This window comes from Dendrobium catenatum, unplaced genomic scaffold (genome assembly GCF_001605985.2).
Source record: "Dendrobium catenatum unplaced genomic scaffold, ASM160598v2 original_scaffold_202637, whole genome shotgun sequence".
In the NCBI taxonomy this organism is placed as follows: domain Eukaryota; kingdom Viridiplantae; phylum Streptophyta; class Magnoliopsida; order Asparagales; family Orchidaceae; genus Dendrobium; species Dendrobium catenatum.
The window spans coordinates 601,157-623,076 of NW_021521052.1; the positions used below are offsets into that span (position 1 = coordinate 601,157).

Consider the following 21,920-nt stretch of genomic DNA (forward strand, 5'->3'; position numbering starts at 1 on the left):
GATTGTTCTTAGGGTGTTTGGGCTCTAGCCGATAATTAGAGATTTGGAAAAGCTGGATCTTCCTCTCCAACTGAAGATCCACTTGTATCTTGTATTTTTTTATAAAACTTTCAATAAAAAAAATGTTCTTGTGTGTTCTATTCCTGGTTTTCTTGTCATTGGTTTTCTGAAATTGTTGAAATCAAATTTTAGCCGAGGCTTTTCCTAAATTTCTGCAAGCACTTCCTATCGCATCCTTGTTTGATTCTTGGAACTAACCTTGGGATCTAAAGAAGGCTAGATTTCTATCTCGCCAGTCATGTCAACATCTAGTTGTGCATCTATCCAATTGAAGTCATTAACAAAGTTAACTCCATGTGCTGACATGAAGTCATTATCAATAGTTGCAACTTCATATTTGTTAGGTAGGTATGTGGAAGTTATCTTCTTAGTGCAACGAGAAGCTGTACCAATAGCTATATTTTTAGCATAAATATTCAAAAGTTTTGTACTGATGAAAAGGTTTTCTATGAAAATGTGCCATATTTAGGTTTTTCATGTTTGAACTTAGGGTTTGAGTAGGAGTCTATGATGCATAGGCACAGACACGGTGACACGGATAAGACTATACAGACATGAGATATGTCAATTATTAAAAATATATTATATGTACACTGGTTAGACACGGTATTATAATTTTTTATATCTTAAAAATAGTTTATCAAAATTGAGTAATTAGAATATTAAGAATAATTGAGAAATATTAAATTATTTAACTAGGATTTGTTCTTGAAATGATTAATATTAGGATGTCGAGAGTTAGACGTCGATGTCGTGTTTCAAGTGTCGAGACGGGAAGACAATAATGCTATCAAGAGTCGGGCATCGAGCGTCGATGTTGAGACAACATCGGTCGTCAATGTTGAGATGATGTTGGCTAAAGATGGATGTCGAGACAATGCGGGGGTGTGATTGTGGGGGTAGAAGTTGCTAGTGTCAAACTTAGATTTTCAGATGGTTTTTGAAACATTGATGTTGTGAAGGCATCGGACATCGATGTTGCGACGACATTGGGCGTTGTTGTAAAACCCTAGCTGCAATCTGCATGTAGAAATGGAAATGTATGTTTGGGGAATGGGGTATTGAGCGTAGACAATTGATTTGGGGTTGCTGAGAGGAAATAAAAAATAAAATTTTTATTTTTTAATAAATAAAATATTGAAATATAAGAAATTATATTAAAAATTTTTCTTAAAATATTTAAGACTATTGTGTCCGATATATGTGTTTAATTTCTTTTTAATATTTTTTAATCGGACACATTTTCAACGTGGCTGATATATATCAGAGGCATGTCGAATGCGTGTCGTGCCAGATATGTGTCAGACGCTGCATATCTTATTGAGAAGTGCCGGTGCATCATAGGTAGGAGTAAACCATTTTTTGAATTGTCAAATGAGGAAAGTATGAAAACAGAAGTGTACTTGCATGATGTCCTCCCACTTCTCATCTGTTGTGATTGGAATATGCAATTGTTCATCTCAACACTAGCTGCTTCGAGTTGAGAGTTGGGATAAACTTCTAAAATTGGGCTTCATATTTTTTTAGATCTTGTTATAACAATTGCTTCTATATAATTTGTGCATAAACGCCAATTCAGTTGCATCCACAACATCATACCACAAGTTCTTCAATAAATTGTTCGACATATTCTCATAGAGGTAAGGCTCCATAAGCCACTTGCTCAACACAATGTTATGTTACACAGGCCATTTAGGTGTTTTGGTTGTGCTATTTAGCTGACCATTGTAGATAGGCACATCTTCATCAACTTTTGGGCGTGTGTTGGAGCTTCTTTATTGCAGAATTTTTCCTTAAGAAATCTCTTCATCTTTATTGCCCTAGTAGCAAACTACCTTTTAGACTCACGAAGGAGTGCTAATGCCTCCCTTTATAAATTTAAAATTAGTATAGGAGTTATACCAGTGATTTTTTTTTTTCAAATTTTCTAGTGTGACATTCCTACCGGTTATAATATAGGTATTAGGCAGTTGATTTTGATGACTCATACCGTTTCTAAATCCTACTTGCAGCCAAACAGCCCCTAAAAGTTTTTCTGATTATGTGGATATGAAAAGTTAGGCATCCATGATTGCCATTTTCTCCCTAAGGAACCTATAACTGACTTAATGGTTTTCAAATTATCAAATGCTTGTTTTAGGAGAATTAAATTCATGTTTTGCTGTGGCTTACTATTTGGGTGCAACTGTGGCAGTGTTATGTAGATTGTTATGTTTTATTTCATTTACTTTTTGTTTCAGGACTATGTGCCAACAGTTTTTGACAATTTCAGTGCAAATGTGGTCGTTGACGGCAACACAGTCAACCTAGGTTTGTGGGACACCGCAGGTAATTTTGACTTTTTATTTGGTATCTTACACTTGTCATCTTTCTCTCTTTTTATTTGATTGTCTTTTAATTTTAGCATTGCTTGACACTACTTTACACTGATGGATCAGGCCAGGAGGATTACAATAGATTAAGACCACTCAGCTATCGTGGTGCTGATGTTTTCCTCTTAGCATTCTCTCTTATCAGTAAGGCCAGTTATGAAAATATTGCTAAGAAGGTAATGCGTTACTTTAGTTTTCCAATTTGCTCTCTATCTTTAGTACTGACAATATGTTGTGCTGCATCATGAATTTGTTGTCCTCCAGTGGATTCCAGAGCTAAAGCACTATGCTCCTGGTGTTCCCATAGTTCTTGTTGGAACAAAGCTTGGTAAAGTTTATGAACCTAGTAAAACAAATTCTGCCTATGAACGTTTTTCTGATATTTTGTCACACTGCAATTTTTTTCCGTATGACTTGTGAACTCTTTATATTTTTTCGTTCTTATTCTTCTATTCTTGGATGTTCTCACTAGACATTTGCAAGATGATGTACCTTGGTGTATGCTTTTTGCTGATGATATTCTTCTTGTTGATAAGACTAGAGAGGGAGTTGAAGGTAAACTTGAATTATGGAGGTCAACCTTAGAGTCTAAAGGTTTTCGCTTGAGTAGATCTAAAACGGAACATATGGAGTGTAATTTTAGCAGTAATAGTCCTAGTGAGGGGATTGTGACTTTGGGCGATCAAGTCATTAATAAGAGTACACGTTTTAGGTATCTTGGATCTATTGTTCAGAGTGATGGTGTAATAGATGGGGATATTATCAGCAGAATTCAAGTTGGATGGTTGAAGTGGCGGAATGCATCGGGCTTGTTATGTGATAGAAATGTACCCCTCAAACTTAAGGGAAAATTCTATAAGATGGTAGTGAGGCCTGCAATACTTTATGGTGCCGAATGTTGGCCATTAAAAGAGAAGCATAATACTAAGTTAAGTGTGGCAGAGATGAGGATGCTTAGATGGATGAGTGGCTTTACCCTTAGAGATAGGATACGAAATGAGCATATACGTGAAAAGGTTGGAGTAGCTCCAGTAGAAGATAAGATTAGAGAGAGTCGCCTTAGATGGTTTGGTCACATAAAAAGGCGGCCTTCCGACGACCCGGTTAGGAGAGTAGAGGTATTAGATTTGACTTGTGTTAAGAAAGGTAGGGGTAGACCTAAAAAGACTTGGTTAGAAAATATTAGGAATGACCTTTCTTTATTAGATTTAAACGAGAATTTGGCTTTTAATAGGACACAATGGAGAAAAAGGATTCATGTAGCCGACCCCACGTAGTGGGATAAAGGCTTGATGTTGTTGTTGTTGTTGTTATTCTTCTATTTTTGGATTTATATTTTGGTTGCATATTGTTGTTATTCTAATATTTCTATGACTTTGCTGAAGGCTGCTCAACTATGCTGTCAATTTGAGCCATTTTCCAAACCAATTTATCGCAATACATGCTTTTCATTTTTGCTAGGACCATTTGAACATTTCTGCTTGTTGCTTTTGCCATGAGTAATATCCCAATTGAAACAAGTAGATATAATAGGGGCCAATCAAGTATTTCTTGCCTTTTAGTCTCAATGTTCCAATTTCATGAGGCATTGTAGTGGTTATTAAGCATCATATAAAGTTTAAATGGTAAATTAGGTAACTTGTCCAAGCAATATTTTTGTCTAGTTGCCAAGAATCATATATCATATAAAGTTTAAAAGGGAAATTAGGTAACTTTGCAAAGCAATGTTTTCTTGTCAACCCATTTGAACATTTCTGTTTGTTGCTTTTGCCATGAGTAATATCCCAATATGTTGAAACAAATAAATATAATAGGGACCAATCAAGAATTTATCTCCTTTTAGTCTAAATGTTCCAATTTCGTAAGGTATTGTGGTGGTTATTAAGCATCATATAAAGTTTAAATGGCAAATTAGGTAACATGTCAAAGCAAATAAGCTCTCAATGCAATTCTACTAAGTAGTGGAGATGAAGTTCTTCTAGAAGAGGCAGATGAAAGAACAATCATCAACATTTGGAGAATGTTAGAATCCTTGTATCTCAAAAACTTTAAGGCAAACCATTTGTATATCAAAAAGAAGTTGAGCGCATTGCAAATGGATAAAGAAAAGAAAGTCTGCACTCAATTCAAAAAAGATTCTTTTGGCTATGTTAAAAGTAAATGCTGCACTTAATTCAAAATAGATTCAAAGAAACATAGAATCTAATCATGATAGTGCACTAGAAGGGCTAACTGTGCGAGATAGATGAAAAGTGAGGTTCAAAGTTTGATGAAAAAAGTTATTGATAAATATGAAATTGGAAAATAATTTTTTTTTATAGAACCATTAGGCGGTTATATATGCACTACAATTAAGATGAATGACTCATTATTTATTTGGGTTTTGTTCAAGAACAACATTTTGTAGGAGAGATGATTGAGTGGTTCAAGGCGTAGCATTGGAATGGCTATATAGACTTTTATTTCCTGAGAGTTTGAATCCCCCCTCAGTTTCTTTTTATTCATCAACATTATGGACTAATGTATCAAACAAAATAAGAATTGATATCATTATTCTAATGACACAAAACCAATCAAGATCCCAAGTCAAAGGCGAGAAGAAAATCATTTTGTCATGAAGTTCATTTCAAGAAGCAATGCATGAAGAGGAGCAAAAACCTAGAAAGGGTTCTAGAAGAAGGAGATATTGCAACTATGGAGGATGGCTATGACAACATCGATGTCTTAATATCAATCTTGGACTCTGATCCAAGCAAGAAGTGGTTCCTTGATTAGGATGCTCCTATAATATATGACCAAACCAGAATTGGTTCAAGACTCTTAATGAAAAGAAAGGTGGCATATTGTACCTTGGAAACAAGGCTTGCAAGGTTTAAGGTGAAAGGGTCATTTGACTCAAACTTCACAATGGCATCGAGAGATTGCTAAAAAGTGCAAGTTATGTCCCTGAAGTAAGAAGAAATCTATTTTTTCTTGGTGAATTATATCACCACATATACAATTTCAAATGCGAAGGTGGAAGCCCAAATGTGTGTGTGGGCTCCGAAAATTTGGCCCCGGCCTCCGCCCGCTTTTCTTTTTATTCGGCGAGGGAGTTTTAACTGATAGATTCCGGGGTAAATTTTGGAAGGCAGATGGGTTTGTAGATAAGACACTACCCAGAGATTTCGCCCTCATTTTGTGAGGACTTTATAATCTGAGTTCTGGTTTCCTATAGGCGCAAGCCACTATAGTTAATTACCCCTCCCGATCACGAGAGAGAACTTTCGATTAAGGCTAGTCGTCAATCAGATACGTAGAAATACGTGGTATATGGCATATAGTAGCAGCATGGATTTGGAATGGAAAGATTGGATATTTGGGAATTTAGGGTTTAAGAGGTTTGCGCACTGGATTCATGGCTTCTTTTTTTTTTGTTTCCTTTGGATCTAGCATGCAGGTCAACAGTGTGCAAAGGTTCTCTAAACATCATGAAAGGTATTCTTATGAATGGAGTGTATACATTGCAAGGTAAAATGGCAATTCAACAATATGCTAACATGTCCTGTAATCTTGCTAATGAAACCAATTTGTGGCATCAAAGCATATGAGATGCAAGCAAATTTAGTTTCAAGAACTATGCCTCAAAGCAAAAATGATGGTGCAAATCATAGATTACAAATTGAGGCGGAGCAGTCAAAGAATCATGAAATTCTTAAGACAATTATCAATAACTAATTGAAGCTGAAGATTTCAATCGTTGGAGGTTGAAGGTGAAGGCACCTGTGCACTAAGGATGCAACTCTATTGGAGGAGGAAATCCTGACGGTAAAAGAAAAATTGCGTAGAAAGTTGTTGAACAAAAACGCAAGAATGTCTAACTATACATTCAGTAGCAAGAACACCACATATGGAAGTATGCCTTACCAATGGAGAGAAAAAAATGTCTACGTAGTCTACATCATTTTCTTGTGTAGACTTCATTGTTACAAGCTTAGCTTTGAATCTTGACTCTTTTCTTTCAAGGATTCCATCATTCTTCCTTAACAATCATTTGTAACTGACAATCTTCTTATTTCTTTGCTTGTCTGTCAACTCTGAAATGTTAACTCTTTTTAAGAGAGACTATCTCTTTATTCATCGCTTGCTGTTGTTTAGTTCTTATTGCACATTTCATGGCTTCTTGTACGAGCTTGTTCATCACCAGATAAAAAAACAACCTCACATGCATAAGAAATAATATTTGCTTGCCCATATCTTTGTGGTGAACCATATGCTAAGTCTATATTTTGTCAAACCAAATGTTCTTCTTTATATTTCTTTAATAGTTTCCTAGGCTCTTTAGGTTCAGACCATGGTTTAAAATTGCGCAATATGAGGCTCGCCTTTGCGCAATTCTAGTAAAAAATGCCTCGATGTTTACGCCTCGAGTTTTTTTTTATGAGGCTTGCGCCTCAACTTGGTTGAGGCTCGTCTCGCCTCACTGGAATGAGGCTTACGCCTCACGCTATATATATTAAAACTTACATAAATCTTGAAGTAAATGCCCGACATTGGACTCTTTAGGAGAGGAGGAATGGGAGAGAGCAGTTCATCATAATCAAGGTTTAAAATTGCGTAATTAAGCCTCGAGGCGGTTTACGTCTGTGAGGCGAGGCGTAAGCCTTGAGGCGGTGTGAGGCGTAAGCCTCACGGACGCATAATTGCGTAAATGAAAATTTAAGGGTTTTAGCAGGTAAATAAAAGCTAGATTCTATCATACAATAAAAACATCTAAATGACAAGTAGAATTAGTGAAAATTAAGAAAAGAGATGCAATAAAAACATGTTCCAAAGTACAAAATCACAAAATTATAGTTTATAAGAACTCCCAAAGTACAAGGAACATATAAAATCCAATCATATCCCATCACTAAATGGGTCTTCAAGGGAATCCTCTTCTCTAATTATATCTATAAATGTCATATCATCATCATCTTCAATATGACTCACTTTTCTCTTCCCTGTTCAGTAAGAATGATCATTAGATCATTATCATGTTAATTGCTCACTTGATATAAATATAATTCAATACCATATATCTATAAATGTCATATCATCATCATCTTCAATATGACTCACTTTTCTCTTCCCTGTTCAGTAAGAATGATCATTAGTTCATTATCATGTTAATTGCTCACTTGATATAAATATAATTCAATACCATATAAGAAGTGGAATACCTTTACTTGATTGTTGTGCTGCAGAGCTAGTAGATGTGTGTGGTGTGGTACTAGTGGATGTGCCCACTTGATCTGCTTCGCCCCTCAAGACATCACACTTAGATCCTCTAGCTGTAAGTCTGATAATGACAAATCTGTCTCATCATCTATAAACCACTCATTATCAGATGATACATCATCACACACCAATGAGTCCTCATCATCCTTCAACCCGTTATTTCTCAACCTCCTATCTCTTAACCTCTTGTTGTGCATAATATATACAAGAGAGTTCATTCTGAGTGTTGATAGCCGATTTCTTCTCTTTATTTGCACTTGACTATATGTACTCAAGTTTCGCTCACACCTAGAAGAAGAACAAGTGAGGCCCAAAACTCTTACAGCAAAACTCTGTAACTCAGGGGTGTAATCACCAAATTGAATCCACCATTCAACTGTTTTCAAGAAGAAAAATGATAATTAGAACTTAATAAAGTGTCTTGCATTTACCAAAATAACTATACCTGGAGATCGTTTGTCAATCATTGATTTTGCTGCATACAGACAAAAAAAATCCTCTTTATTCCGCAATAGAACAAGTTGTAAATCTGCAAGCTCCCTATCTGTCTGTTTCGGTATTAGTCGTTCCATGCAATGATACAGACCAAGCTTCACCTCTGGGTTTGAAGATTTCCTCTCTGAATATTGAAATTGAGGATTGAGATAATATGCTGCTACATGTAGATGACGGTGTAACTGCACCTCCCACCGAGCATCAATGATATCTCAAATCTCTATATAACTTGCCTCCTCTCCTCCCAAATTGTGTGCAATCAACTCCTTGGCCTCATCCATAGCATTATAAATAAAACTCATGGCTGGTTTCTTCTCGGCATCCACTAAACGTAGAACTTGCACTAAGGGTCTCGTGCTCATTATGGCATAGGTCACAGTTGCTCAAAATTTATCATTTAGAATTATTTTACTTATTTCCTTCCCCGCACTTTTCTTCCCCCACGCAGAGTTAAGCCATTCTGTTGATGTAAACATTGCTTCCAGAGATTGTCTCACATCCAACAGGCTCTGTAGTGTCAAATAAGATGTGGCAAAACTGTAGATTTGCATTGCACAAATATAAGAACATACATTAGGAATTGATAATGATTTGCAGTGCACAAATGTAAGAACATACCTAGTGGTTGCAGGGCGAATGATTTCCTTCTTTGAAAACTTTCTCATCAAGGCTAAGACCTATGAGTGGTTGTAGATGAACTTTGTGATATTCTTCGCCCTAGAAAGAGCGCTCTTGTGCTGAGGTAAGTTACCAAGTTCCTCCAAAATGAGATCGATACAATGTGCTGTGCAGGGGGTCCAATATAGGTGTGTCCTCTTCTCCATCAACATATGACCAGCTGCTTTGTATGCACTAGCATTGTCAGTCAACACTTGCACAACCAATTGCTCCCCAATCTCCTTAATAAATCAATCTAGTAAATTGAAAATAAATGAAGCATTTTTAACCTCATCTAAAGCTTCAATTGATCGTAAAAATACCGTGCCGTATGGATTATTGACAAGGATGTTAATCAAGCTCCTGCCTTCATGTCAGACCATCCATCTGACATAATGATAACACCAGTCTCAATCCATGTCCGTTTAATCTCATCAATGCTCCGCTCTCTGTTCTGCAGCTCCTTCAAAATCCATGTTTGCAACTCGAACATGGATGGTGCCTTCAACCCTCTCCCATACAACCCTATAGACCGCAGCATATTGAAGTAGGCAGGCGATGTCGCAACATTAAATGGTATGGCATTCTCAAAAAAAAAATGTCAATATCCATGCAAACCTGTTGTCGACCCTCTCTGGTACCAGCCGCAGGCATCATCTCTGCTTGTCCTCTATCCTCTCCTGGATTAGTCATATACTGATCCATAGGACCCCGTGAACCTCTATTATTTATAGTGGAAGAGCCCTTTCCACTCTCGCTCCCGAAATAAGCACCATGTTCGATCCTTTCATTAAATTGCTCTTGTTGTAAGTGTTTTGCCGTGGTACTTTTCTTCATGTAAGCAATTATTTCATCATTCACATTGTACGGCACTTTTGCATACGGTGCTACATTCTTATGAGAGCATGATAAGTGTTCCTTAATGCGGGTTACTCCTCCCTTCACCACTTTCTCACAAAAATTGCATTTTAAATACATACGTCTTTTCGCCGCCTCCTACGTCAACTTGCACACTATATTTCCAAGATGGTTCACGCCGCAATGACGTATTCGCCTTTTCCTTGCCTCTAACAATGTTTCCTAATGCAAAATCCAAAAACACAAAAAAAAAATTCAAAAAATAAAAAACCCTAGATTTTCTTTCACTTGAAAATCTAACCATAAACTAAAAAAAATACCTAAAATCGATTGTGGACTTCTCCTAGAGGGCGGACGGACACTTCAAGATCGTCGGAGAGAGGCGACGCTGGCGGGAGAGGCGGCGGGAAGGGAGGCCGTGCGTGCGAGATCCCGTCTGTTTCGTGAACAGAGGCTACAGGAAGGGAATTTTTGGGAAAACCTGGAGCCAAACGGGTTGAAGGGAAGGAAATGCTTCATTTTAAGCAGGTGGGACCAGTTTTGTGAGGCGTACGCCTCACCCATAATTGCGCAATTAAGGCGCGCCTCAAGCCCAGTGAGGCGTACGCCTCTACGAAGATGAAAATTGCGTAAGCCTCGAGGCGTTTTTGGGTAAAATTGCGCAGAGGCGCGCCTCTTGTTGCGCAATTTTAAACAAAGATCATAATGATGATTCAAATGAAGAACCCCTTAGTGATGACAGTGTTAATGACTTATGAGTTCTTATGTGATATGTCATTGCTATTTGTTTTCGGAAATTGGAATTATATGTTAATGAAAAGAATATTGGGAATTGGGAAAGATAGAATTTTGAGTTGAACTATATTTCATGTTGTCTTATTATTGGGATATTTTGATTTCAATTCATATCTTATGCTTTTTATGTTTTATATTATTCACTCATTAGTATATAAAAAATTTATCATTTTATGTTTACGCAATCTTTTGATTTTGAGGCTTACGCCTCAAAACGTCTTGAGGCTTACGCCTCGCCTCACGGATGAAAAACGCCTCAATAGCCGAATATGCAATTTTAAACATTGGTTCAGACTGGTGAATACTTTAATCCCATTCTTGGCCATTGACTATTTCTTGAATCAAGAACCTCCTCCATCTTGATCTAGCTCTGTACCACTTGAAGAAAAGCGCTTGTAGATGTTATTAAACATACAATAAGACGAAGAAGAATCAATACCTCTAGATTTCCAAATGATTTCCTTTTAGATTCCTTTAACAATAACAGCACTTTAATGTTCACCTTCCTTTACCCTTTGGTTTGCTTCACCAATCCACTTGTGGATGAGAATTATGTAATGTTACCTTCTCATTTGTTAAAGTCCCATTATTTCTTGCCCATTGCTAGAATTATTCTTAATTTTCTCCACAGCAACATAATAATAATTTTGATATAGCACAAGAAGCATATAGATTAGTCACAAGAGGTCAAAACAAGATGAAATCTTGACCACTCATAAAGAGGATGATAAAGACAATAATTTAGAAATATTTAGTTAGGATTTGAACCTTTATATATTGTAATTTAAATTTCTAAGACTATATGTGTTTTAATTTCATGAACTTATGTGGGAGAATTTAAAATTTCATTGGAGTATAAATTTTCAAAGCTTGAGAGGATTATTATGCATTATTATGAGATGATATTTAATTGCTTTTAATGAATAATTAAACATCATTCCACCATTATATGGCCAACCATTGTTTAAAATTGTGCAATATGAGACTTTCTTTGAGGCCCAACCCAGCAATTCCAGTGAAAAATGCCTTGAGGCTTACATCCTGAGCTTTTTTTATGAGGCCCGCCTCACCTCAGTGGCATGAGGAGTATGCCTCAATATATATATATATATATATATATTATAACTTACCTAAATCATAAATTAAAGCCTTGAACAAATAATGCCTTCATCCACTCCTGAGCCGCAACAACTTAATCTCTACTACCTCGACCTCCAACCCGCCCCCTTTGCCTTTTTAGCAGTGTCATAGCGGTTTTCGGGGATCACTTGAAAGTCGCACACTACCACCACCTCCTCTTCTAAAAATTTGGAATATTATTCTCATCCTTATGTTGATGGCAAACATTTATGAAAAAGGAAGATGACTGAAATAAAGAAGTAAGAAGTAGATTGGGAGGCATTAAACTCTACAGGATGAGGAAGGGAAGAGACTAATCTATTATGTCAGCTATTCAAATAAAGATCCCCTTAGTGATGATAGTGTAGATGATTTCTGAGTTGTTACCAACTATTTTAGCTTTTTTAGGAACTTAATGTGGATGATTAAGAAATTGAGAAAGAAGAAATTTAGAGTTAAATTTGATGTTATATGATACTTTTATGCAATTCTTATGTTGTTTTGCTCTTGTAATAATTAGTTTCAATTCTATTTCATGCAAATTATTACTTGCTACTTACCGTCTTGTGTAATTTTTTGTTTATATATATGTTAATTTGTTATTTCATAGTTCAATAAAAAATTAATATGTCATCATTTAATATAATGATATTTGGATATTATATAAAAAATCACTTTTAACTTTTATTTTCACTTTACACAATTTCTGGATTTTGAGGCTTATGCCTCAAAACGCCTTGAGACTTACATCTCGTCTCACAAACGAAAAATGTCTCAATATCCAATTAGGCAATTTTAAACCTTGTGACTGACCAAGGCTTTCAGAGGGAACTCATCATCCTTTTTAAACACGGGATCGACCTCCCATATCTCCTCCTTTCTCTAGTTTCCTTATTTGCTTTTGAGTTTATATTGGACTATTTATTTACTGTAATGATGAATGAATAGATTTTCATTGATTGAAGAAAATTTTAGTTTATTCCAAGAAGATGGAGGCTTGGTGGCCTGCTTTAGTTTGAAGGGATTTCGTGACCTCCTTCAACCTATTGCTTTAGTGAGTGATAAGTTTATCTCTATTTGTGAAATCTTTTTTTTTTTTTTTGTGAAATCTTAGATCTCATTATCCTATATCTTTGTGCATATGTTTTTCTCCCACAAAACCCTAGCCTATCCTCACCTTAAAGTGGTCAACTAAAGGCCTCTTCAGTAAGACCTAGTCTTATTCCATAAGCATCTAGACCTTCTTAAATCTCTTGTAAAATTATGAGAAGCCCAACATCTAAAGACATTCTCTTACCACCTATAGGAATTCTCCCAATTTTTTTCAAATCTTAAACTCCTACAAAGCCAAACTTCTCACCCAAAGTTATTGGATAGATTGGGTTCTTATTTGATCTAGTCTTATTCTAAAATATTGAAAAAATGTCAAAAGGCTTCCAAAATTTATGAAACTTCTCGCATCATATTTAGCTACATGTACATAAAGTTTTCATGTGTTAAGCCCTAGAATTACCTCAAACTTCCACAACAAAAGCCTAAAGTCAGATCATGGGTTTTCAGTTTTGAGTTCGACTTTCACTTGGTCGACACTTATCTTGAATGATCCCTTAAGTCTACTCCAAACCTTCCACATTTTTTAATAACAACTCTGGAAGACCTCACACAATCCCAAGCCCTAACCTTAAGCCCTCACGAAATCATGGGATCGATGATCCTGATAAATATTTATAAATATTTATTGGCTTAGCCAAATAAATGATTTCTCTAATTGGCAACAAATGTATGATTATCAGGGAGTGACCTTTGCTAAAATAAAATTTTTGGGCCATTTAGAAATTTATTGCTGTATTATTTTGGCTGAGGAAGAGAGACTAGGAAGGGTGATGTAGGACTAAATGCTTTTAAGTGAATGAAGTAAAAACTTGCACGATTTCTTGATAAGAGCAATTAAGATTATAACTATTACCAAATTAAAATGATCAAATAAAACATAAGAGTGGTCACTTCCGTTTAGGCTAAGTTGCACACTAAGCACTTGGATTATCAAAACAACATGAAAAATCAAGTCATGCAAATAGAATAGCCTTCAACAGAAATCTCTAATCTAACAATAAGATTAGAAACAAATAAAGTGCACTCAATCCTACGTTTACTAAGCTTTGGCAACGGCGAGACAAAATCCTACGTTTGTTAAGCTTAAGCAAAGGTGAAGCTCGGCTCCTTGTGAATCTCCATCACCTACAAGATTTGGGGGATTAGAAAAGTAAATTAAAAGGGGAAGAAGTTCACCCCTTATCAAAACCCAGAAACAAGTAGGCGATGTGTTTAAGAAGTTTGTCGTAGCTCCTTGTGAAGGTTCAACTAGAGGAGAAGAGGTCTCTCCCAAGCGTCAAAGAGTGGAATGTATTGATCCTGTGCTCGCCTTGAAAAATCCTTTGAGAGAAAGAAGTTTCCCTCAAGAATTCAAGTAGGAGAAGGCAAGAGGAGGGTGGCCAGCCAAGGTGAGAGATTTGGAGAGGTTCGATTCAGATTTTTGGTTAGAAGGATGGAGGGAATTCAAACAATTATTTCCCCAACGAATCCTTTTAGTTTGGAAAGGATTTGGGTGTATTTAGGTAAGGGTGGGGGCGGCTAAGAGAGAGAACGGTTTGGGAATAAATTCAAGCCTTCTTAATTGGGATTATGAAATTAGGAAAGATTTAATTAATCCCCAAATAATTTTAAAATCAAAAGGACTGAAATTTGGAAACTTTACTAAATTAGGATTGATATTTTAGGCAACAAATTCAAATTCAAATGAATTTGAATTTGTAAATTAATTGAGTTACCTAAAATATTTAACCCAATTAGGAAGGTTGTAATTACAAGCACTAATGGAGAACCCAAAAAGGGGGGCTGACGACTATGGATTTGGAAGAGGAATTAAGCACTTTCCAAATTAGAGAACTCCTCATATGGCAAAAGGATTCAATCAAATTTAATTCAAATTTGATTAGGAGGTGATTGGGGAATTAATTTTATAAGCTAGGAAGGATTTTGAATTTCAAATAGGGTGAATTTGAATTCAAAATTTATCTAAATTATGTCAATCTAGAATAGGAAATAAACTCAAGAAAGGGTAAGGAGGCTAGGGCATGCGGCTAGGTGGAGGTGGAGTTGTGTGGGGAGGTGGTGGTAGGGTGTGGGAGTTAGGATGGCCGGCGGTCTAGGGGTGTCGGGGTGATCAAGCCCGGTGGCTAGGGGAAAAGTGGAAGGGAAAGGAAGATTGAGAATTAAAACCACGAACCCGGCCGTCTCCAAGGTTGGTGGGTAATGCGCCGATCTCCCTCTCCAAGGGATCTCTCTTCGATCTCTCAAGAACTCCAACAAGAAAACACAATTCTCAAATAATCATTCATTAACTTGCGAAGAGCAACATGAGGGCTATAAATAGCCTTGTACAAAAAGGACTCAAAATAAGAAAGACGATAATGCCCTTAGGGCTTATACATACAACATCTCTTTAAGTAAGGGATAACAACGAAAAAACAATTACAACATAACTAATAATAAAAGACAAATAACATAATAAAACAAATACATGAAATAACTCAAAATACATCGACGCGATCGTGGCTGTTGATCGTCGGCCACGCCTCAGTTATACGATTCATGCTCTGATGTCCTCATCATTCTCCCGGGGTGAGAGGAAAACTCGACTCTATCGAGTAAACATTTATGGTGCTCTCGTGGATCTCCAATATGCCGGGGTCAATCTGCTGCAGCTCATCACGATCCAGCCATGTATCCTCTAACTCGGGCTTCTCTTTCCACCTGATCAAGTACCTATATCGTCCACCTTCTCTTGTGGAGATGATGTCATCACTTAGAGTCGAGTCCACCTTTTCTGCTATGGGTAATTTGAGGTTCTCACGTGGTGGGGTCACACAAGGCTGCTGTATGAGTGGATTTGGTGAGTTGAATTCAGGATCTTCATATGCAACTAAATCTTTTATGTTAAAAGAGGGATTGAAGTTGAATTCTGCTGGCAAAACTATTTTATAAGCATTATCTTGGAATTTCTTAGTCATTTTGAATGGTCCAGCACTCTTAGCATACAGCTCCTTAACTGTTCCCTGCGGGAACTGTTCCGAATGAATCCGCACCATCACGGAGTCACCAACCTCAAAAGCTTTAAAATTTTCATTTCAGATCGTCATATAGTTTGTAATCGTTGTTGCCCTTTCAATTTGTCGTGCAATTCCTTTATGAAACCCATGCATATGAGATGAAAATGATGATGCAGACTCAAAAATTATATACCTAGAACACATGGGCATAAGGTCTAGTGGCAGTATAGGTTTGAACCCGTAAACAATTTTAGAAAGACTTAAACCAAGGGTATGAGTCACTGAATCATGGTAGTCGAGTCCAAGTGGGATGTGATCGGATAGAGAGGCTCCAGGGGCTAGATCTTGAACATAGGAAGTGCTTTTAATCGGGGGTAATGGATCGGGAAGACCATCAAGACGTATCTCAATAAGTCTACTAGGTATGAGCTGATTCTCATGAGGGACTGATTCGTTAGACTCAGTGGGAGTCTCACGATCGACAAAGGTGTGTAATGGCACGCTCTGGGCTATGGAGACTATCAAGTTCAGTCCCTTCTTGGCTTTGATAGGGTTGGACTCAGGATCATCCGAACCCGAGGTTGTGATGGCAAAAGCTTGATCTTTTTGCCCTCATGTTCAAACACGCAGATGTTTGAACGACCATAGATGTGGACATCGTTGTCAAATAGCCAGGGCGACCTAGAAGGATTTGTCCAACATTCATGATCAACACATTACACCAAACATTCTCCTTATAGTCAGCGAAGGAGATAGGTATGAAGCTATGTTCCTTTACCTTTAAGGCAGTGGTGTTGACCCAAGCTACCTTATAGGGGTTGGGGTGGGGAACGGCAGATAGGCCAAGCTTGGATACCATGCTGGAGGAGACAACATTGATGCAGCTTCCACTATCCACGGCGACCTTATAGTTCTTATCCTTGATCTTGGTGTAGGTGTGAAAGATCGTAATCCTACGCCAGTCGTCGTTGGTAACGGGTTGTGACAATGCATATATCACCAAGCAGGTGGGAGAAGTGTCAATTTTTTGGATGTATTGGATGACAGTAGTGCCGTCATCCTCCTCAAAGAATTCACCATCATTGTCTACTTGGTGAATCTGATCGACTTCAGGCTCGAATTTCGCTTCAGTGATCTCTTTGATAATCGTGACTTTATAGGAATTATAGCACTGAGAGGCGATATGCCCATACCCTTGACATCTAAAGCATTTGGTCTCGGGGTTAGATCGAGGGTTATCCGGAGTGGGAGGCTTACTTCTAACATTAGGATGTAGAGTGGGGGGACTAGTCGAGGGTCGGGTAGTGCTCCCTGGGGTCGGCTGGGCAGTGGGGGTGTGAGGGGTGAAACTACCAGAAGGTCTGTAGGAAGACCTAGAGTCATGTGAATGGCTCAGGTGCTATGAACGGGTCTCCTCTAAGTCAAGCACTAGGCTGTAGGCATTCTCTAGTGTAGTGGCGTTCCGGGAAACAGCTCATTGCAAAGATCCTCTCGCAACCCGGATCGAAACATAGACAAGATTTGTGCGGGGGTGGTAGAGGTCTCCCCCTTACATCGAATCAGGTAGTCATCGAAGGAGGCGATGTACTCCTTAACTGGTTTATTTCCTTGAGTCAGCCTATTCCACCTATCCAATAGTCGGGGGAAGTACGAGGGTGGCAAGTACTTCTGCTTAAGTTCCCGCTTCATGGATGGCCAATCGGTAACGGGTTAATCGTTCATAGCTTCCCTAAGGCTCTCTAAGTTGGCCCAAAACTGACTTGCCCTACCCGTAAGCTTCATCTCCGCAAAACTGTCCTTCCTACCGTACCACTTAAAGAAACTGTCCATACTTTTGAACCAGTCCAGGAAAAGCTAGGGATCGAGGGTGCCATCAAAGTTAGGAGCGTCGACTTTAATATTTTTCATAAGTGGTATATCAGGATCATGACGTGGGTCATGTCCGTGGTAGGGTGCTTGATGATTGGCACGATGTTGCCTCTCATCCAAGTCTAGATCATGACGTGGGTCATGTCCATGATTGGGAGCTCGATGATTGGCGCGATGTTGCCTCTCATCTGGGTAACTATCATCCCCGTAAACATATGGTCTAGATGGGGTGTAAGGAGTAGTGTGCTCTCCAGCTCGCCCAAGTGTGTCAAACCGCTCAGTGGTGTTCCTACGGAGCTCAGCTAGGTTGGCTTGGTTCTCTTTGAGTTGCTGGCTAATATTGTTCATTTGGCCTACCAACAAGTCTAAAGTCCTTCCTAGTTGTTCCGGGTCCATGCCTATACACTAGGGGACACTTGGGGGTGAATCTAGGTAGAGGACAGCACCTAAATGCAATGAGAAACTCTCTAGAATGACACTAAATGATGCAGAAAATGTTTGGACGGCAAACTATAACAAGGCGTTAAGTATCCTATGTGACTAGGGAAGTTGTTATATTGAGGGCAGCACCTAGATACTTAAGAAATAACCTTAAAACTCACTAAATGAGTGAAGAAAATTTCTGGACAGCAAACACAACTAAGATTTAAAATGATTTAAGAGATGGTATGCATGGCAAATTAAATATGCAAGCTTAAGCAATAGCCTAGGATGAATTCTAGCACATGTAATGCATGCTAGCCATGCTTTGATACTAGATGACGTAGGACTAAATGCTTTTAAATGAATGAAGTAACCTGATTTCTTGATAAGAAGAATTAAGATTAGAACTATTAGCAAATTAAAATGATCAAATAAAACATAAGAGTGGTCACTTCCGTTTAGGCTAAGTTGTACACTAAGCACTTGGATTATCAAAATAATATGAAAAATCAAGTCATGTAAATAGAATAGCCTTCAACAGAAATTCATAATCTAACAATAAGATTAGAAGCAAATAAAGTACACTCAATCCTACGTTTACTAAGCTTTGGCAACGGCGGGACAAAATCCTATGTTTACTAAGCTTAAGCAAAGGTGAAGCTTGGCTCCTTGTGAATTTCCATCACCTACAAGATTTGGGGGATTAGAAAAGTAAATTAAAAGGGGAAGAAGTTCACCCCTTACCAAAACCCGGAAACAAGTAGGCGAGGTGTTGAAGAAGTTTGTCGTAGCTCCTTGTAAAGGTTCAACTGGAGGAGAAGAGGTCTCTCCCAAGCATCAAAGAGTGGAATGTAATGATCCTTTGCGCGCCTTGAAAAATCCTTTGAGAGAAAGAAGTTTCCCTCAAGAATTCAAGTAGGAGAAGGCAAGAGGGTGGCCGGCCAAGGGGAGAGATTTGGAGAGGTTAGGTTCAGATTTTTGGTTAGAGGGATGGAGGGAATTCAAACAATTATTTTCCCAACGAATCCTTTTAGTTTGGAAAGGATTTGGGTGTATTTAGGTAAGGATGGGTGCGGCTAAGAGAGAGGGAAAGGTTTGGGAATAAATTCAAGCCTTCTTAATTGGGATTATGAAATTAGGAAAGGCTTAATTAATCCCCAAATAATTTTAAAATCAAAAGGGCTGAAATTTAAAAACTTTCTTAAATTAGGATTGGTATTTTAGGTAACAATTTCAAATTCAAATGAATTTGAATTTGTAAATTAATTGAGTTACCTAAAATATTTAACCCAATTAAGAAGGTTGTAATTGCAAACACTAATGGAGAACCCAAAAAGGGGGGCCGGCGGCTATGGATTTGGAAGAGGAATTAAGCACTTTCCAAATAAAAGAACTCATATGGAAAAAGGATTCAATCAAATTTAATTCAAATTTGATGAGGAGGTGATTGGGGAATTAATTTCATAAGTTAGGAAGGATTTTGAATTTCAAATAGGGTGAATTTGAATTCAAAATTTATCTAAATTATGTCAATCTAGAATAGGAAATAAACTCAAGTGAGGGTAAAGAGGCTAGGGCCTGCGGCTTGCTTGGGTCGGGCAAGGGGGCCGGCGGCTAGGTGGAGGTGGAGTTGTGTTGGGAGGTGGTGGTAGGGTGTGGGAGTTAGGATGGCCGGGGGTCTAGGGGTGTCGGGGTGATCAAGGCTGACGGCTAGGGGAAAAGGGTAAGGGAAAGGAAGATAGAAAATTTAAACCATGAACCCGGCCGTCTCCAAGGTTGGTGGGTAATGCGCCAATCTCCCTCTCCAAGGGATCTCTTTTCGATCTCTCAAGCTCTCTCAAGAACTCCAACAAGAAAACACAATTTTCACTCCAAGGGATCTCTTTCCGCTCTCTCAAGAACTCCAACAAGAAAACACAATTTTCAAATAATCATTCATTAACTTGCGAAGAGCAACATAAGGGTTATAAATAGCCTCGTACAAAAAAGACTCAAAATAAGAAAGATGACAATGTCCTTAGGGCTTACATACGACCTTCCTTTAAGTAAGAGATAAAAACGGAAAAACAATTACAACATAACTAATAATAAAAGACAAATAACATAATAAAACAAATACATGAAACAACTCAAAATACATCGACGCGATCGTGGCCGTAGATCGTCGGTCACGCCTCAGATATACGATTCATGCTCTGATGTCCCCATCAAAGGGTGATCCTTACGTGAGTAGAAATGAAAGAGATGATGAGATATAAGTACTATCTTAAACCTTGTGTGAAAAGCTTCATTGATAATTGATAACTTTACATAAGGGAGTATGCTAGTTACTAAGTACTTGAGCACTTTTGAGGATTTAATGGCTAGGAAAAATATAATGATAGTGATTAGAAACTTTCCATTAAGTTTATAACATGTATTAAGGTGGAGATTAAGAATGATGTAGAACTTCAACATCCTCATACCCTTGAGGATGTATTTCATTATGCTCTCATTGAAAAATAAAATAAGTCGATTCTCATCTCTAGGAGTAGAACACAATACATCACTTATTCTACCCAAGGGTCTATTGTTTGGCGTAATCCTTTAGAGGTGACACACCATTGTCTGATTATGAATCGGGAGATTTGATTGAGTGTCTAATAGGAAATACTTGAGTTCGCAAGTAACCCTAAGGTAACACTTGAGTTCGCAAGCAACCCTAGTCAAAATCAGCCCAAAACAGTGAGCAAAACTGCTGTCCCAGCAGTTTACAGCAGCTTCGCAGCAGGAAATGCACCCAAACAGAGAAAAATAAGGAAAAGAAACAAGGTTTCCACTAGTAGATGCAAGAAACAAAGAAAGATACAACGTCCTTCGATTCGAGAGGAATAACAACTCTCCACAAGTCTCTAGCAAACCCTAGAGCCCAAGCACACAATGAGATCTCAAACTTTTCATTCAAATTCAAGATGAGGACCTAATTCCCCCCTTTCCCCCTCTTTAACTCTCATCCCCATACAAAATCTCTAAACAGCCCTTCTATTCAAATTCCCCCCCCCCCTTTCCAAAATTTTCCCTCCAACCCTTGAATTAACTCCATGTGGGGCCCGCCTAGAGTAAGTAAGGACCAGAGGGGCCCGCCTAACAGAATCACATGAATAAGAGGATGGCTCAAATGAAGATTTTTGTCCATGATAAAGGTAGCCCGACTGCTAGCTGTAGAGAGAAGTCGTGGCGTGCCTCTTCTGTTCGAATGAGAGAGGGAGTCGTATGGTTCAGTCCTGATCAGAGAGGAGCGGCTTCTTTGATCGAATGGCTGAAGATGTGCAGCTGCAGTAGGGAAGAAGGAAAACCCGTGGGTAGTGTGGTCTTCTTGCAAAGCCTAATTTGTTGAGTAAGTAAGGACCGGAGGGGCCCGCCTAACATTACTCCCCTCCTAAAGACTCACCTTGTCCTCAAGGTGAAATGAAGGGAATTGATCTTTCATTCTTTCAAATGGCTCCCACGTAGCATCAAATTCGGGGAGCCCTTTCCATGCGATCAACACCTCTTTGTTTCCTTCCTGGTCAAGTCTCACATCTTTCAGCTCCAGAGGTTCTAGGATCACTTCCATCTCCTCATTTAATGTGGTTGGCGGTTCAGCACTGGTTGCATACTCCCCAATGGCTTTTCTCAGCTGTGATACATGAAATACTGGATGTATAGTGGCCGAAGGTGGTAATTTCAAACGGTATGCCACTGCCCCAATTTTATCTAATATCTCATAGGGGCCAAAATACCTTGGGGATAACTTCTCATTTCTTCTGTTGGCCAAGGTCCTCTGTCTGTAGGGCCGTAGTTTTAGAAATACCTTCTCACCTACTTCAAATTGGACCTCCCTTCTGTGTGCATCCGCCTGTTTCTTCATGATCTGTTGTGCCCT

General features: G+C 38.3%; 1 protein-coding gene and 1 long non-coding RNA gene across 3 annotated transcripts in view; both read left to right on the forward strand.

Moving 5' to 3' along the window:
• The window catches only part of LOC110095808 (rac-like GTP-binding protein 5), a 35,326-nt gene that overhangs the window by 5,850 nt on the left and 7,556 nt on the right, over positions 1-21,920 (forward strand). For both annotated transcript variants that reach the window (XM_020821501.2, XM_020821502.2), the window contains exons 3-5: positions 2,301-2,388; positions 2,499-2,608; positions 2,697-2,760. In XM_020821501.2, the coding sequence (XP_020677160.1) occupies positions 2,301-2,388; positions 2,499-2,608; positions 2,697-2,760 (262 nt within the window). The remainder of the gene's footprint in view (positions 1-2,300; positions 2,389-2,498; positions 2,609-2,696; positions 2,761-21,920) is intronic.
• LOC114578886 lies at positions 13,983-20,814 on the forward strand. Its single transcript, XR_003699805.1, has 2 exons — positions 13,983-14,133; positions 20,447-20,814. It is a non-coding gene; the product is annotated as an uncharacterized LOC114578886 (long non-coding RNA).